Raw genomic sequence first — 18948 nt, 5'->3', positions numbered from 1 at the left:
ATCTGTCACTAACAACTGGTGTCTTCCATCTTGATTGAAACATACAGTACCTCGATCACACCCTTCCTCAAAAAGCCCACCCATGACCCATCCTCTGTGTCTACCTATCGCCCCATATAATTTCTCCCCTATGCCACCAAACTACTGGAACAACATGTCCATTTTGAACTTTCCTCTCACCTCTCCTCTTGCTCCCTCTTTGACCGCATACAATCTGACTTCAGACCACACCATTCCACTGAAACTGCCCTGACTAAAGTCACCCATGACCTACTAACCGCCAAATAAAAGTGACAAGAGTTTGTCCTCCTCCTCCTGGACCTGGCATCTGTCTTTGACACAGTGCACCATTCCCTCTTACTACAGACTTTCTGATCTGTTGACAATGGGAGACGTTTATTAGCATCCTGGCTAGGACCTGTGCACAGTATATACCGTATGGGAATAAACATACTAGAAATAGGAGGAAACCAATATGGCTAAATAGAGCTGTAAGGGGCGCAATAAGTGAAAAAAAGAAAGCATTTAGAGAATTAAAGGAAGTAGGTAGTGAGGAGGCATTAAATAAATACAGAAAATTAAATAAATTCTGTAAAAAGCAAATCAAGGCAGCAAAGATTGAGACAGAGAGACTCATTGCCAGAGAGAGTAAAAATAATCCTAAAATATTCTTTAACTACATAAATAGTAAGAAACTAAAAAATGATAGTGTTGGCCCCCTTAAAAATAGTCTGGGTGAGATGGTGGATGAGGATGAGGAAAAGGCCAATATGCTAAATGACTTTTTTTCATCAGTATTTACACAAGAAAATCCCATGGCAGACAAAATGACTAGTGATAAAAATTCCCAATTAAATGTCACCTGCTTAACCCAGCAGGAAGTGCGGCGGCGTCTAAAAATCACTAAAATTTACAAATCTCCGGGCCCGGATGGGATACACCCTCGAGTACTGCAGGAATTAAGTACAGTCATTGATAGACCATTATTTTTAATCTTTAAAGACTCCATAATAACAGGGTCTGTGCCACAGGACTGGCGTATAGCAAATGTGGTGCCAATATTCAAAAAGGGAACAAAAACTGAACTCGGAAATTATAGGCCAGTAAGCTTAACCTCTACTGTGGGTAAAATCCTGGAGGGCATTCTAAGGGACGCTATACTGGAGTATCTGAAGAGGAATAACCTCATGACCCAGTATCAGCACGGGTTTACTAGGGACTAGTGTTGAGCGATACCGTCCGATACTTGAAAGTATCGGTATCGGATAGTATCGGCCGATACCCGAAAAATATCGGATATCGCCGATACCGATATCCGATACCAATACAAGTCAATGGGACATCAAGTATCGGAATGTATCCTCATGGATCCCAGGGTCTGAAGGAGAGGAAACTCTCCTTCAGGCCCTGGGATCCATATTAAAGTGTAAAATAAAGAATTAAAATAAAAAATATTGTTATATTCACCTCTCCGGCGGCCCCTGGACATCAGCGGGAGGATCCGGCGTCCGGCACGGCTTCTTTCTTCAAAATGCGCGCCTTCAGGACCTGTGGAATGACGTCCCGGCTTCTGATTGGTCGCGTGCCGCCCATGTGACCGCCACGCGACCAATCAGAAGCCGCGACGTCATTCCTCAGGTCCTAGAAGGCGCTCATTCTAGGACTTTAGCTGAGGAATGACGTCGCGGCTTCTGATTGGTCGCGTGGCGGTCACATGGGCGGCACGCGACCAATCAGAAGCCGGGACGTCATTCCACAGGTCCTGAAGGTGCGCATTTTGAAGAAAGAAGCCGTGCCGGACGCCGGATCCTCCCGCTGATGTCCAGGGGCCGCCGGAGAGGTGAATATAACAATATTTTTTATTTTAATTCTTTATTTTACACTTCCGATACCGATACCCGATATCACAAAAATATCGGATCTCGGTATCGGAATTCCGATACCGCAAGTATCGGCCGATACCCGATACTTGCGGTATCGGAATGCTCAACACTACTAGGGACCGTTCATGTCAGACTAATTTGATCAGTTTCTATGAAGAGGTAAGTTCCGAATTGGACCAAGGGAAACTAGTGGATGTAGTGTATATGGACTTTTCAAAAGCTTTTGATACGGTGCCACACAAAAGGTTGATACATAAAATGAGATTAATGGGGATAGGGGAAAATATGTGCAAGTGGGTTGAGAGCTGGCTCAGGGATAGGAAACAAAGGGTGGTTATTAATGGAGCACACTCGGACTGGGTAGCGGTTAGCAGTGGGGTACCACAGGGGTCAGTATTGGGCCCTCTTCTTTTTAACATATTTATTAATGACCTTGTAGGGGGCATTCAGAGTAGAGTTTCAATATTTGCAGATGACACTAAACTCTGCAGGGTAATCAATATAGAGGAGGACAATTCTATATTACAGGATGATTTATGTAAACTAGAAGCTTGGGCTGATAAATGGCAAATGAGCTTTAATGGGGATAAATGTAAGGTCATGCACTTGGGTAGAAGTAATAAGATGTATAATTATGTGCTTAATTCTAAAACTCTGGGCAAAACCGTCAATGAAAAAGACCTGGGTGTATGGGTGGATGACAAACTCATATTCAGGGGCCAGTGTCAGGCAGCTGCTACAAAGGCAAACAAAATAATGGGATGCATTAAAAGAGGCATAGATGCTCATGAGGAGAATATAATTTTACCTTTATACAAGTCACTAGTTCGACCACACTTAGAATACTGTGCACAGTTCTGGTCTCCGGTGTTTAAGAAAGACATAGCTGAACTGGAGCGGGTGCAGAGAAGAGCGACCAAGGTTATTAGAGGACTGGGGGGTCTGCAATACCAAGATAGGTTATTACACTTGGGGCTATTTAGTTTGGAAAAACAAAGACTAAGGGGTGATCTTATTTTAATGTATAAATATATGAGGGGACAGTACAAAGACCTTTCTGATGATCTTTTTAATCATAGACCTGAAACAGGGACAAGGGGGCATCCTCTGCGTTTGGAGGAAAAAAGGTTTAAGCATAATAACAGACACGGATTCTTTACTGTAAGAGCAGTGAGACTATGGAACTCTCTGCCGTGTGATGTTGTAATGAGTGATTCATTACTTAAATTTAAGAGGGGACTGGATACCTTTCTGGAAAAGTATAATGTTACAGGGTATATACACTAGATTACTTGATAGGGCGTTGATCCAGGGAACTAGTCTGATTGCCGTATGTGGAGTCGGGAAGGAATTTTTTTCCCCAATGTGGAGCTTACTCTTTGCCACATGGGTTTTTTTTGCCTTCCTCTGGATCAACATGTTAGGGCATGTTAGGTTAGGCTATGGGTTGAACTAGATGGACATATAGTCTTCCTTCAACCTTAATAACTATGTAACTATTACAGACTTGACCCTTTGTTGGATCTCCTCGTACCTAACAGATAGGACATTCAGTGTCACCCACTCACACACCACCTCCTCATCTCGCCCCCTATGTGTCAGTGCTCACCAAGGTTCAGTTGTAGGATCGGGAACAATGCTTAGAAAGCACACTTGCGCGCTCCCTCCCTCTTAAAGGGACCACCTGCATCAACCTAAGGTATTCCCAACCTACAGCTGGGCGATGCCTTCTATTTAAGGCTTCTCCTCCAATGTGGAGGTGCCTGAGCTATGTTGTTAGTTTGCCTTGCATGCTTGCTAGTTGTCAGGTTCCCCAGGTCCGTCTGCTTGTCTACCCTGTACCCATCTGCTCTTACCTGTCTTTGCCCATCTTCTCATACCTGTCTGCATTCTTCTATCCATCAACCGGTCCAAATCGCACCTGCCAGCACCTATCTAACTCCCGCTCCAGGCCGCACCTGCCAGTGCTTTTCTTTTCCTCAGCCGGTCCCTTTTGTATCCATGGTTCCAGAGTCCCTACAGTGCCTGCCTGCATTTTTCATCCCTCCTTCAGGCCTTAGCAGCTTACCCGCTGTAGGGGGTCAGCTGCCACATTCTGTAGGTCAGCCGTGGAGTAGCATCTGGTGCCACCTCTTCGTACCTCCTTGGGTCGCAGTTTTCGCCTGCTGCCACTTGTCCGAGTAGGGATTTGATAGGCCACCTAGTTACGCCCCTTCCATATCAAATGGATATGGAACAGTGAATCCACCACCTTGCCTGTTACAGTCTCCATCTGCTGGGTTGGCTGTAGTGGAAGAGGTGTCGGTCCCAGCTAATTATACTTTATTGCAATTGATGACACTTTGTTGGTGCCTGCCACTAATATTTGTAAATGTCTAGATTCCTGGCTGGGTCTCCATGTGTGTTGCCTGTAGCAGTAGGCCTCCACTTCATTTGGACTCAACTACCCATGTTATTATCCTTAAATTTTTCTGACAATGGTAGTCTAGAAAACTGATATTTGTGCCACCTGAATGTGGCTCAGCATGAAAGCAGGTAGAGGTGTTGCATGTGGTATCAGGGCTCCCAGCAAAGGGGACCTACACCCACCTCGTCTTACTGTGATGTTCAATTGAAAGTTGTAAATGCTGTCCAAGACCCTGATACCTCATGCCTGGCTGATTTCTGCAATGCCATGCTAAAATCTGTACTGTGGGTGAATTGAGGCCACTTTCCTGGTGTCTGTCCCTCATTTGATATGTTTTGGCAGCATTTGGGTCCGTTCTAAGGTGTTGTGCATGCATTTGTTTTTGCCTCACATTCAGCTGAATGGCATTCGGTAATGTTTGGCGAATATTCGACGACTTAATCGGCGAATATTTTAAAATCGGCGAACGTAATTGGAAGTGAACATTAAAATATTCACTCATCTCTATTGATAAGTGTATGGTGATGGAAAATATATAACAAGGGGAATCACAATAATATCTATTAAAATCTCTTGACCAAACAAGAAAGGGTGCCCATATCAAACAGCCACACAAAGAAGTATATAGAATTGGAGACTGGTGGAGTTATTTACAGTTGCTGAAAAAGGTATATAATAGTGTCAAAAGATTACATCTCTAGTGTCAAAAGATAAAGTTACCATGTCCATGATCCATTAGGGTATACACCTGTAGCCAGGTTGTATTCTTCCTGAGCACAAAGAAAAAAGAACCTCTTAGATAAAGCAGCCAAACAGCATTTGCTCGCTTAGACCCTTGGGGGCAAAGGTGTCTAGTCTGTGGATCCATTTGAGTTCTTTCTGTACTATTTTTTGGTCCCAATTACCTCCCCAAATCCCCTTGTGTATCTCCTGAATGTGCCTTGATATTGGTGTTTCTCTAGCATGTTTTATGTCTCCAAGATGGTCCCCCATATGTCTCCTGAACCCTCTTTTCGTCTTCCTGGCATAGTTGAGGGGACAGGAGCATCTGAAATTTTATATGGTGTCTGCAGTTTTGCAATTTGCAAAGTGTCTATTCTTGTAGATCCTGCTTGTAGTGACACTACAAAATTGCTTACCAACCTCCTCAAACCTGCAAAAGGAGCAGCCACCACATCTGAAAGTACCTAGATGCCTCTTTTCCAGCCAAGCACCTGTTTTTTAGGGGGATAAAGGTACTATGGACTAAATGGTCAGCCACCGACCTACCTCTCCTATAAATGATGACAGATTCTGCTGGTAAAAAGTTGTTAATTCAATATCAGCCCTTAAGATGTCCCAGTGTCTCTTGATAATGTCCCTCACTTCGTGGGAACAATTGTCAAAGATTCCTATCAATCTTAGGAGATGATCATCCTTTTTTTCTTTTGGTTGTAATAGACTAGTCCTGGTTTGTGATTCAGCATTTTTAAAGGTATCCCGAAGTACTTTGTTGAGATAGCCCCTGTCAAGAAACCTATTTTTAAGTTCCTTAGCTTGCGTGGAAAAGCATGAGGTATTAGAGAAGTTCCTTTTAACCCTTAGGCATTGACCTTTCGGAATACCTCTTTGAGACTATAGAGGTGGTGACTGCTCCAACCAAGCAAGGTGTTCTTGGAGTTTAGCTTTCTATAGACACTTGTTTGTAAGTGGCCCTCATCATCCTTTTTGATGGTAATGTCAAGGAAGTTAATAGAGGATAGATCTATTTCAGAGGTAAAGTTGAGACTGATGTTATTTACATTCCTTTCAAAGACAAAGCTGTTGAAAAAGAGGAGGTCTCTTGACCAAAATATCAGAATGTATTCAATGTAACGTCCCCAGAAAACAGAAAAATAGATTAGGGCACCTCTAGTGCTAGGAACCTGGTGAGCGCCCAAAGTCCCAACGCCAATTTGACAGTTTTCCTCTTTTCTTTTCTTTTTAGAATAAAAAAAATATAATAAAATCAATGATGTTTTATTACTTAGATATGTCCATTTTTTATGTTAGTGACCACAAACTTGGGACCTACAGGACGATTTTATAAGACTCTCCCATTGGGCCGATGCATAATTAGGATTATTGTGAGGAGTTATTTGCATATCGGTGGTAGTGGATATTATGAAAAATAATGCACAGACTTTTGCTCATCAGCTTTAGTTACTGTTTGTGTATTTAATGTGTGGCCCAAGGCAACTCTTCTTCTTTGAATGTGACTCAGAGACCCCAAAAGGTTTGACACCCCTAGTCTACACACTGAGGTCTACACACTCACCCATTCCTGAATAGTCATACCTTTGCTAAATTTTATAGGTACCCAAGGCTATGCACTCAATATACTCTCTAGAAAACTAAGGCCATGCACTCATGCATCAATGTAGAGACCCATTTACAGGTCTTTAGACAAAAGAATATAAAGCTGTAATTTGGAGCTATTATTAATTCCTGAAAGAGGTTGTCCAGCCTTGGGTTACAAGTCTGAAGTCAGTTTCATTGAGCGGGACCATACACGTTTAGTTGGCATGTGACCGTATGTATGCAGATCGCATACTTGTAGTCACGTGTCTGATGCTCCTGGTGCCGGCACCAGAGAATCCCGACATTGTACATTGTGCACACTGTAAGAAATTCACAAGTCTGCAGTCACATAGAGTGACTGCAGACTTGTACCTTAAAGCCGGACAACTCCTTTAAGGCTTGTTAGCTGTGTAGTGCAGCCATGAAACATGTATGCATTGAAAAACAAATTACATGACATCAGAAATAATTGTCATCTTTCTTACATTTTCATGTAGATTAGTCTTTATTACATCTTGCATAAAAAATAGTCCTAACTTGCAATGGAATAATACACAAAGAACAAAAAGCAAAAAGAAAACTGCACTGTAATGTACAGTAGATGACACATCCAGTACTTAATTCAGCAAATATATGCAATATCAAAAGCTCTTTATTCAATGTAATGATAGACAAGGAATGAAAAGCATTGAAAAACACACAAATGTGAATAACACATAATAGTGTCCGACTAATATAAAGTCAGAAATGCCCCCACCTGGAGTTACTATTCATGAAGGAGCAACATCCAAAAAATACAGTTAGGGCCAGAAATATTTGGACAGTGACACAAGTTTTGTTATTTTAGCTGTTTACAAAAACATGTTCAGAAATACAATTATATATATAATATGGGCTGAAAGTGCACACTCCCAGCTGCAATATGATAGTTTCCACATCCAAATCGGAGAAAGGGTTTAGGAATCATAGCTCTGTAATGCATAGCGTCCTCTTTTTCAAGGGACCAAAAGTAATTGGACAATGGACTCTAAGGGCTGCAATTAACTCTGAAGGCGTCTCCCTCGTTAACCTGTAATCAATGAAGTAGTTAAAAGGTCAGGGGTGGATTCCAGGTGTGTGGTTTTGCATTTGGAAGCTGTTGCTGTAAGCAGACAACATGCGGTCAAAGGAACTCTCAATTGAGGTGAAGCAGAACATCCTGAGGCTGAAAAAAAAGAAAAAATCCATCAGAGAGATAGCAGACATGCTTGGAGTAGCAAAATCAACAGTTGGGTACATTCTGAGAAAAAAGGAATTGACTGGTGAGCTTGGGAACTCAAAAAGGCCTGGGCGTCCACGGATGACAACAGTGGTGGATGATCGCCGCATACTTAATTTGGTGAAGAAGAACCCGTTCACAACATCAACTGAAGTCCAGAACACTCTCAGTGAAGTAGGTGTATCTGTCTCTAAGTCAACAGTAAAGAGAAGACTCCATGACAGTAAATACAAAGGGTTCACATCTAGATGCAAACCATTCATCAATACAAAAAATAGACAGGCCAGAGTTAAATTTGCAGAAAAACACCTCAAGAAGCCAGCTCAGTTCTGGAAAAGTATTCTATGGACAGATGAGACAAAGATCAACCTGTACCAGAATGATGGGAAGAAAAAAGTTTGGAGAAGAAAGGGAACAGCACATGATCCAAGGCACACCACATCCTCTGTAAAACATTGTGGAGGTAACGTGATGGCATGGGCATGCATGGCTTTCAATGGCACTGGGTCACTTGTGTTTATTGATGACATAAGAGCAGACAAGAGTAGCCGGATGAATTCTGGAGTGTACCGGGATATACTTTCAGCCCAGATTCAGCCAAATGCTGCAAAGTTGATTGGACGGCGCTTCATAGTACAGATGGACAATGACCCCAAGCATACAGCCATAGCTACCCAGGAGTTCATGAGTGCCAAAAAGTGGAACATTCTGCAATGGCCAAGTCAATCTCCAGATCTAAACCCAATTGAGCATGCATTTCACTTGCTCAAATCCAGACTTAAGACGGAAAGACCCACAAACAAGCAAGACCTGAAGGCTGCGGCTGTAAAGGCCTGGCAAAGCATTAAGAAGGAGGAAACCCAGCGTTTGGTGATGTCCATGGGTTCCAGACTTAAGGCAGTGATTGCCTCCAAAGGATTTGCAACAAAATATTGAAAATAAAAATATTTTGTTTGGGTTATGTTTATTTGTCCAATTTCTTTTGACCTCCTAAAATGTGGAGTGTTTGTAAAGAAATGTGTACAATTCCTACATTTTCTATCAGATATTTTTGTTCAACCCTTCAAATTAAACATTACAATCTGCACTTGAATTCTGTTGTAGAGGTTTCATTTCAAATCCAATGTGGTGGCATGCAGAGCCCAACTCGCGAAAATTGTGTCACTGTCCAAATATTTCTGGCCCTAACTGTATATACATTGTAGTAGCCAAAATTTATACAGATAAATATGCCATATTGTGCCGTCAAATGCTTAGGCTAGGGTCACATTGCGTTAGGGCAATCCGTTTAGCGCTAGCGCTAGCGGATTGCGCTAACGCAATGTTTTTAAGGGGCCGCATTTCGGGGTCGCGTGAACGTCCCCGCTCTCGCAGATCCCTGATCTGCGAGAGTGGGGAACGGACCTCGGGCGCGCCGCGGACGCTGCAAGCAGCGTCCGAGGCGCGCTGCAAAAGACCGGCACATCGCTAGCGCGTGCCGAAAAGGACACGCGCTAGCAATGCGCTGGTTACATTGCGGGCTTTGGGAGCGCTAACGGGCGCATTGAATGGCGTTAATTTCGCCATGCAACGCTGTCCGTTAGCGCTCACACTAAAACGCAATGTGACCCTAGCCTTATAAATATAGACACTATTTCTGATATCTGCACACATTTACTGTTCAGTTTATATCATAAAGTTCCAAATTATTGACATCCGTTGTAAAAAAAAAAAAATTTGTATCACCAGATTCTGATTCTATCCATTTTGACCCACGGATGCTTTGTAAGCCATATCTTGCCATGCTTCCTTGTTTTCCCACCTCATGGTCATTCCCGTGTCATACTTGATACTACCAAGCCAACGGGCTTCTCAGTTTCCTTTCACCAGAGACCACTCTGGGTAGCATCTCCCTTTCTAGTAAATTTGCCTTCCTCACATGACTAAAACTGGTCAGATTTTATCTCCCAGGATCATCTCTGGGTTTACATGATCAAGAACATCTTTGTTGGAGATCCAAGCTGTCCATGGGATTCATAGACGTCTTGTCCAACATCACAAGTCAAAGGCATTCATTTTTATTCTATCTGTGTTTGTGAGTGTCCACTTCTCATAGTCATATGTTGCAGTAAGGAATACGACGGCAGTGATCAGTCTTTGTTTGATGGTGACTGAGACGTCCTTGCACTTCTATAGTTGGTCCATGCTCACTATGTCCCAATGCTATTCAATGCATGATCTTTGCGGATATATCTTGCGATTAATGAGAAACCCAAGAAAAATGATGCTATTGACCACTTCTATTTCTTCATTGGTGATCTTCATATGGACTGCCTCGTTGGTGGAAGTTATGATTTTACTCTTCTTAATGTTCAGATCAATGGTCTGAACATAAGCTAAAAAAATATATCAGGTATTCTATGGAAGGAGTGTTCAGCACTAGATTTAGAGAATCGGTGCTAATAAAGGATTTTGAGAAGTCGTAACAATCCAGAAGAACATCTGGTGGCACACATAGTGCTCGTGTGGGTCATGAAATGAATAGATCTGGATTATTTTGGCATATATGAAGCCCATTATGCTTCCTACACATATTGAAGGTGAATTATTTTCTGCACAATGTATTTATAATCTGTATATATCAGAATAATCCCCGCCAATTGTATTTTGGATCCACTTGAGATAATTGTTTGTAAGTCGTGTGTAGACCCCTGGAAGCTTTGGATTACCACAGTCATTAGGTCCAAATGAGACAAGGCCAACATATTTTCCATCACAGATCAATGGACCACCAGAATCCCCCTGGAACAGATCATAGGACGGATTAATTTCATGGTGATTTGAAAGCTGAACAATGAACACAGTTGACATTTCTAACTTTCTATTTCATGCACACAAGTTTCCAGTGTTTCATTTCTCTGCAGTTTCTGAGATTTCTGCTGATTGCATAGACAAAGGTGCAAAATCTCTCACATGAGCCCTGTTCCCCTAAGGGTATGTGCACAGGTTGCGGATTCTGCTGCGGATTTTTCCGCAGCGGATTTGGAAAATCCGCAGTGCAAAACCACTGCGGTTTTCACTGCGGATTTTCATGCGGTTTCCTGTGCGGATTCCTCTGCGGGTTTTTAACTGCACTTTCCTATTGGTGCATGTTGAAAACCGCTGCGGAATCCGCACAAAGAAGTGACATGCTCCTTCTTTTTTTCCGCAGCGAATCCGCGTGGATTTTTCCGCATCGTGGGCATAGCGGTTTTTGTTTCCCATAGGTTTACATGGTACTGTAAACTTTGGGAAAACTGCTGCGGATCCGCAGCGGTCAAATTCGCTGCGGATCCGCAGCAAAAACCGCAACATGTGAACATAGCCTTAAACGGCTTGTCCAGCCTTAGGGTGCACACTTTGTGACTGCAGACTTGTGAATCCTCACAGTGCTCATGAACCTGGAGTCATGTGCCGACTAGACTTACTCGGCCTAGCCTAATGCAAGTGTATTAAGTAAGACTACACACATGCTAGCCACCTTAGGGAGAGACCCAAGTTGGGCTTAAGTAAGACTAGACATGGCTTGTCTGAATGTGGCCAGATGTATGCAAATCACATACTTGCAGTCACATGACCGGCTGCCTCAAACACCGGAGAATCTTCACAGAGCGCAGTGATAAAATTTATAGAGTTAATTACTATTTCTCATGATTATTATGGGTATTAGATAATTATATTTTTTTATACTTGTGATGTTAATTATTAAGTGCTGATTCAGTTTCTCTAGATTCACACTTTATCTTATAAAGTAAACTAATATTGACTTACACATGGAGTTACTTACCGCACATGTATCAGCTTTATGCTTCTTATTTGGGGCTCCAGCACACAACATGCTGTCAGTAATAGATTTCTCCTTTTTGCTGTATTCTTTCTTACAGACCTTATTGTCAACAATTGCCAGCTTAACTTCTCGAAGGACGTCTGATGTTGTCCTTTTCCTTAAATCACTTATTCCCCATCCTGCTGCGCTGCATATCTTCCTGGCTGCAATGTTTTCTTCATTTTTTGGTAATGGAAGAAGTGAAACAAATTTGTTCAGCTTTACAGGTTTCTCCAGCTGTAACAGAAAAAAAATATACTGTATCCAGACAAACCCTAAAAATATGGCTGGTAAAGGGCTCAGTGCTTCGCTATTTAAATTTATGTACAACTGCATCTGTAACACCCCAGGGTCCTGGTTGTTACAGTGGCATTGCTTTCCTCATGCGGAGCGTGATGTCATGCTTGGAAGCAAGGGTAGATCTCTTCTATCTGGTAAACACAAACATGTTTGCACACCAGCCTAGAAGGGGGAGCTCTGAACCCGGTTTTCCGGGAACTGCCCTGGAGATATATTCTGGCTGGAGGGGAAGTCAGTAAGCAGTCTGTCAGAGGACAGAGAAGTGAGCAGTCATACAGTGAGTGTCGGAAGGACTGAAGGGGCCGTGTAGCCAGAGTTGCTGCAGCTCCTGGGGAAAGAGAATTAAGAAAAAAGAACAGTTTATAGAGAGCGTGCAGGAGAGCAAAGCAAAGGAGAGTGACATCTGGGAAGGATAGCTGTGACAGGGCTGGCTACCTCCCTGGCTGAGCGCAGACACCTGTAACCGGTAGTAGAGGCACAGCAGAAACTGGCAGAACAGCTGGATTACAAATCACCTGTCCGCCTTAATACCCAGGAGGCACAGTGGCACATAGAGCCCGGGTCGTGATAGAGATCCTGTAAAAAGGCTCGAGCCACCTGTCATACGGGTTTGTGTCCCACCTTTATGGAGGACAGAGAGGAACTGTGAGGACCTTGCTAGAATCCATAGGTAGTAAGGGACTACAATACCACTGCACTATGAGGAAGGCTTTCATCTCCACCTGGTAGAAGGGACTCTGAGCTTGCTTCGAAGCCAGACAGACCCTGCCTGCACTGTGATCTGGTGCCCTGGACTGTGGTTGCCTGAAGCCTACAGTAAACTAGGTAAAGAGACTGCAAACCTGTGTCCTCCATTCTTTACTGCACTACTCACCATCTTCACCTACTCACCAGGAGCCCAGGGGACCTACTTCACCTGTGGGAAGTTATTCCATCTAGCTGCCATAACATCACCCCAGCAGACCCCTTTAAGCAGCGTCGGTCCCTATTGACCGAATACCACAGGTGGCATCACAAACATAAACTTTATTCACCAATCCCCTTAGAGACCTTCCCTTTTAATTGGGCGCGGAAGTGAAGTAGTGATATTTTGAAATGCAGACTTTGATGGAATGCTCTGCGGGCGTTATGTTGCGTTTGGAGAGCCCCTGATGTGGCTAAATAGTAGACACCCCCCACAAGTGACCCCATTTTGGAAACTAGATCCTGAAAGGAACTTATCTAGATGTGTGGTGAGCACTTTGAACCCCCAAGTGCTTCACAAAAGTTTATAATGCAGAGCCGTGAAAATAATAAATACGTTTTCTTTCCTCAAAAATAATTATTTAGCCCAGAATTTTTTATTTTCCCAAGGGTTACAGGAGAAATTGGACCCCAAAAGTTGTTGTCCAGTTTCTCCTGAGTACGCTGATACCCCATGTGTGGGGGTAAACCACTGTTTGGGCACACGTCGGGGCTCAGAAGGGAAGTAGTGACTTTTGAAATGCAGACTTTGATGGAATGGTCTGCGGGCGTCACATTGCATTTGCAGAGCCCCTGGTGTGCCTAAACAGTAGAAACCCCCCACAAGTGACCCCATTTTAGAAACTAGACCCCCCAAGGAACTTATCTAGATATGTGGTGAGCACTTTGAACCCCCAAGTGCTTCACAGACGTTTACAACGCAGAGCCGTGACAATAAAAAATCATTTTTCTTTCCTCAAAAATGATGTTTTAGCAAGCATTTTTTTATTTTCACAAGGGTAACAGGAGAAATTGGACCCCAGTAATTGTTGCGCAGTTTGTCCTGAGTACACTGATACCCCATATGTGGGGGTAAACCACTGTTTGGGCACACTTCAGGGCTCGGAAGTGAGGGAGCACCATTTGACTTTTTGAATACAAGATTGGCTGGAATCAATGGTGGCGCCATGTTGCGTTTGGAGACCCCTGATGTGCCTAAACAGTGGAAACCCCTCAATTCCAACTCCAACACTAACCCCAACACACCCCTAACCCTAATCCCAACTGTAGCCATAACCCTAATCACAACCCTAACCACAACCCTAATGCCAACCCTAACCCTAAGGCTATGTGCCCACGTTGCGGATTTGTGTGAGATTTTTCAGCATCATTTTTGAAAAATCCACGGGTAAAAGGCACTGCGTTTTACCTGCGGATTTACCGCGGATTTCCAGCGTTTTTTGTGCGGATTTCACCTGTGGATTCCTATTGAGGAACAGGTGTAAAACGATGCGGAATCCACACAAAGAATTGACATGCTGCAGAAAATACAACACAGCGTTTTCGTGCGGTATTTTCCGCACCATGGGCACAGCGGATTTAGTTTTCCATAGGTTTACATGGTACTGTAAACCTGATGGAACACTGCTGCGAATCCGCAGCGGCCAATCCACTGCGGATCCGCAGCCAAATCCGCACCGTGTGCACATAGCCTAATTCTAAAGGTATGTGCACACGCTGCAGAAAACGCTGCGGATCCGCAGCAGTTTCCCATGAGTTTACAGTTCAATGTAAACCTATGGGAAACAAAAATCGCTGTACACATGCTGCGGAAAAACTGCACGGAAACGCAGCGGTTTACATTCTGCAGCATGTCACTTTTTTCTGCGGATTCCGCAGCGGTTTTACAACTGCTCCAATAGAAAATCGCAGTTGTAAAACCGCAGTGAAATGCGCAGAAAAACCGCGGTAAATCCGCCATAAAATCCGCAGTGGAAAAATCCGCAGAGGAACAGAATACGTGTGCACATACCGAAACCCTAACCCTAGCCCTAACCCTAACCCTAGCCCTAACCTTAGCCCTAACCCTAACCCTAGCCCTAACCCTAACCCTATTCTAACCTTAGTGGAAAAAAAAAAATCTTTATTTTATTATTGTCCCTACCTATGGGGGTGACAAAGGAGGGGGGGTCATTTATTATTTTTTTATTTTGATCACTGTGATAGATTATATCTCAGTGATCAAAATGCACTTTGGAACGAATCTGCCGGCCTGCAGATTCGGCAGGCGCACTGCGCAATCGCCCGCCATTTTGGAAGATGGCGGCGCCCAGGGAGAAGATGGACGGACCCTGGCAGGATCGGTAAGTATGATGGGGTGGGGGGAGCACGGGGGGGGGGATCGGAGCACGGGGGGTGGGGAGATCGGAGCATGGGGGGTGGGATCGGAGCGCGGGGGGGGTGGAACGTAGCACGGGGGGGTGGAACGGAGCACGGGGTGGGGTGGATCGGAGCATGGGGAGGTGGATGATGCACGGAGGGGGTGGATCGGAGTGCAGGGGGGCTGGTTGGAGCACGGGGGGGTGATTGGAGCACAGGGGGAGTGGACAAGAGCACGGGGGGAGCGGAGCACAGGACGGAGGGGAGCCGGAGCAGTGTACTGGACAGATCGGTGGCTTGGGGGGCGATCGGTGGGGTGGGGGCACATTAGTGTTTCCAGCCATGGCCGATGATATTGCAGCATCGGCCATGGCTGGATTGTAATATTTCACCAGTTTTAATAGGTGAAATATTACAAATCGCTCTGATTGGCAGTTTCACTTACAACAGCCAATCAGAGCGATCGTAGCCACGGGGGGGTGAAGCCACCTTCCCTGGGCTAAACTACCACTCCCCCTGTCCCTGCAGATCGGGTGAAATGGGAGTTAACCCTTTCACCCGATCTGTAGGGACGCCACATAGGCGTCATGGGTCGGATTGGCACCGACTTTCATGACGCCTACGTGGCGTCAAAGGTCGGGAAGGGGTTAAGTACCGGACCCAGTACCGAGTACCCCACGACCCTGGCAGGCGTTCCACATATACCCATACAGGCTTGTCTAGTTGCTTTCCATGTATATGATCAAATAAGTCAAAACTGTTTAACAAAACTTTGTATCCAGTTTCCTATTATGCTAATTCAATGCATTCTTATACACACACATATACCATAAACAACACCTGCTAGAGTAACACAATTACTTTTTTGGTCAAAGCCAATTCCACCACTCATTATGTCTTTGACGCACCGAACATCAGTTCAGCCGTCCAATCTGTGGCTGGAGCGTGCTAAGCTGTCAGTGTTGTAAGTGACAGTCCAGCCATCCAATCAAAACCCTGGCAAGTAGGGTTGAGCGAAACGGGTCGAACATTTTCAAAAGTCGCCGACTTTTGGCTAAGTCGGGGTTTCATGAAACCCGATCCGACCCCTGTGCGGGGTCGGCCATGCGGTACGCGACTTTCGCGCCAAAGTCGCGTTTCAATGACGCGAAAAGCGCCATTTCTCAGCCAATGAAGGTAAACGCAGAGTGTGGGCAGCGTGATGACATAGGTCCTGGTCCCCACCATCTTAGAGAAGGGCATTGCAGTGATTGGCTTGCTGTCTGCGACGTCACAGGGGCTATAAAGAGGCGTTCCCGCCGACCGCCATCTTACTGCTGCTGATCTGAGCTTAGGGAGAGGTTGCTGCCGCTTTGTCAGAAGCAGGGATAGCGTTAGGCAGGGTCCATTAACCACAAAACCGCTTGTGCTGCAGCGATTTGCACTGTCCAACACCACCCTCGGTGTGCAGGGACAGTGGAAGTTTTTTTTTTTTTTTTTTTCCCCTCAGCGCTGTAGCTCATTGGGCTGCCCTAGAAGGCTCCCTGATAGCTGCATTGCTGTGTGTACGCCGCTGTGCAAACCAACTGCTTTTTTCAAAGCACAAATCCTCTTGTTCCTTCCTTTCTGCACAGCTATCTTTTTTGTTTGTCCACACTTTTTATTTCATTTGTGCATCAGTCCACTCCTTATTGCTGCCTGCCATACCTGGCTGAGATTACTGCAGGCAGGGAGATAGTAGCTGCCTGCCATACCTGGCTGAGATTACTGCAGGCAGGGAGATAGTAATTGTAGGACATTCCCTGTTTTTTTTTTTTTTTTTTTTTTGGTGGGAGATTAAGATTGGCAATTTGGCATTTCTGCTAGAGTGCCATCCCTGTGTGTGCCATCTCTCTCACATAGTGGGCCATAGAAAGCCTTTTCATTTTTCTGTATTTTTTTTTGTGGGGTGTATAAATTCTCCCTGATAAAAATACAGTGGGAGATTAATATTGGCCTTTGGGCTTGTGTGCCAGTCCTGAGTGTGCCATCTCTCTCACAAATAGTGGGCCATAGAAAGCCTATTTATTTTTTTTTTTGGTTTTATAAATTCTCCCTGAAAAAAAGGGAGATTAATATTGGCCTCTGGGCTTGTGTGCCAGTCCTGAGCGTGCCATCTGTGCCAGCCCTGAGCGTGCCATCTCTCTCACAAATAGTGGGCCATAGAAAGCCTATTTAATTTTTTTTTTTGTTTTATAAATTTTCCCTGAAAAAAGGGAGATTAATATTGGCCTCTGGGCTTGTGTGCCAGTTGTGAGCGTGCCATCTGTGCCAGTCCTGAGCGTGCCATCTCTCTCACAAATAGTGGGCCATAGAAAGCCTATTTAAATATTTTTTTGGTTTTATAAATTCTCCCAGAAAAAAAGGGAGATTAATATTGGCCTCTGGGCTTGTGTGCCAGTCCTGAGCGTGCCATCTGTGCCAGCCAGCCCTGAGCGTGCCATCTCTCTCACAAATAGTGGGCCATAGAAAGCCTATTTAATTTTTTTTTTTGTTTTATCAATTTTCCCTGAAAAAAGGGAGATTAATATTGGCCTCTGGGCTTGTGTGCCAGTTGTGAGCGTGCCATCTGTGCCAGTCCTGAGCGTGCCATCTCTCTCACAAATAGTGGGCCATAGAAAGCCTATTTAAATATTTTTTTGGTTTTATAAATTCTCCCAGAAAAAAAGGGAGATTAATATTGGCCTCTGGGCTTGTGTGCCAGTCCTGAGCGTGCCATCTGTGCCAGCCAGCCCTGAGCGTGCCATCTCTCTCACAAATAGTGGGCCATAGAAAGCCTATTTAATTTTTTTTTTTGTTTTATCAATTTTCCCTGAAAAAAGGGAGATTAATATTGGCCTCTGGGCTTGTGTGCCAGTTGTGAGCGTGCCATCTGTGCCAGTCCTGAGCGTGCCATCTCTCTCACAAATAGTGGGCCATAGAAAGCCTATTTAAATATTTTTTTGGTTTTATAAATTCTCCCAGAAAAAAAGGGAGATTAATATTGGCCTCTGGGCTTCTGTGCCAGTCCTGAGCGTGCCATCTGTGCCAGTCCTGAGCGTCCCATCTCTCTCACAAATAGTGGGCCATAGAAAGCCTATTTTATTTTTTTTTTGGGTTTTAGAAATTCTCCCTGAAAAAAGGGAGATTAATATTGGCCTCTGGGCTTGTGTGCCAGTTGTGAGCGTGCCATCTGTGCCAGTCCTGAGCGTGCCATCTCTCTCACAAATAGTGGGCCATAGAAAGCCTATTTAAATATTTTTTTGGTTTTATAAATTCTCCCAGAAAAAAAGGGAGATTAATATTGGCCTCTGGGCTTCTGTGCCAGTCCTGAGCGTGCCATCTGTGCCAGTCCTGAGCGTCCCATCTCTCTCACAAATAGTGGGCCATAGAAAGCCTATTTTATTTTTTTTTTGGGTTTCAGAAATTCTCCCTGGAAAAAAAAAGGGAGATTAATATTGCCCTTTGGGCTTGTGTGCCAGTACTAAGCGTTCCATCTCTCTCTCTCTCTCAGTCAGTGGGCCATAGAACGCATATTTTTGGTTTTATTTGTTTTCTAAATTCTCCCTGAAAAAATCATTTTATTTTATTTGGTTTCTAAATTCTTCCTGATAAAATCATATTTTTTTTATTATTTTTATTTCTAAAGTCTCCCTGAAAAAAAAAAAAAAAAAACAACCAAAAAAACAGTGGGAGATTAATATTGGCCTTTCTGCTTGTGTGCCAGTCTTGACTCCTGGGTGTGCCATCTCTCTCTCTCTCTCTCTCTCTCTCTCTCTCTCTCCAATTGTGGTCCATAGAAAGCCTATATTTTTTTTCCTTGATTTGGGTTCTAAAA

The 18948-nt window shown here is 44.1% G+C and overlaps 1 protein-coding gene across 1 annotated transcript in view; it reads right to left on the bottom strand.

The window, feature by feature from the left end:
* Window positions 1-7099: 7099 nt before the first annotated feature.
* LOC138662606 (granzyme A-like) overlaps window positions 7100-18948 on the bottom strand; it is a 39209-nt gene continuing 27360 nt past the window's right edge. Inside the window, exons 4-5 of the mRNA XM_069748426.1 lie at window positions 11673-11948; window positions 7100-10648 (exon numbers count right to left, since the gene is read on the bottom strand). Of these exons, the coding sequence (XP_069604527.1) occupies window positions 10472-10648; window positions 11673-11948 (453 nt within the window). The 3' untranslated portion in view covers window positions 7100-10471. The remainder of the gene's footprint in view (window positions 10649-11672; window positions 11949-18948) is intronic.

This window comes from Ranitomeya imitator, chromosome 1 (assembly GCF_032444005.1).
Source record: "Ranitomeya imitator isolate aRanImi1 chromosome 1, aRanImi1.pri, whole genome shotgun sequence".
In the NCBI taxonomy this organism is placed as follows: Eukaryota; Metazoa; Chordata; class Amphibia; order Anura; family Dendrobatidae; genus Ranitomeya; species Ranitomeya imitator.
Note: the sequence above shows the minus strand (reverse complement) of the source record. Positions and strands in the feature narration are given on the sequence as shown.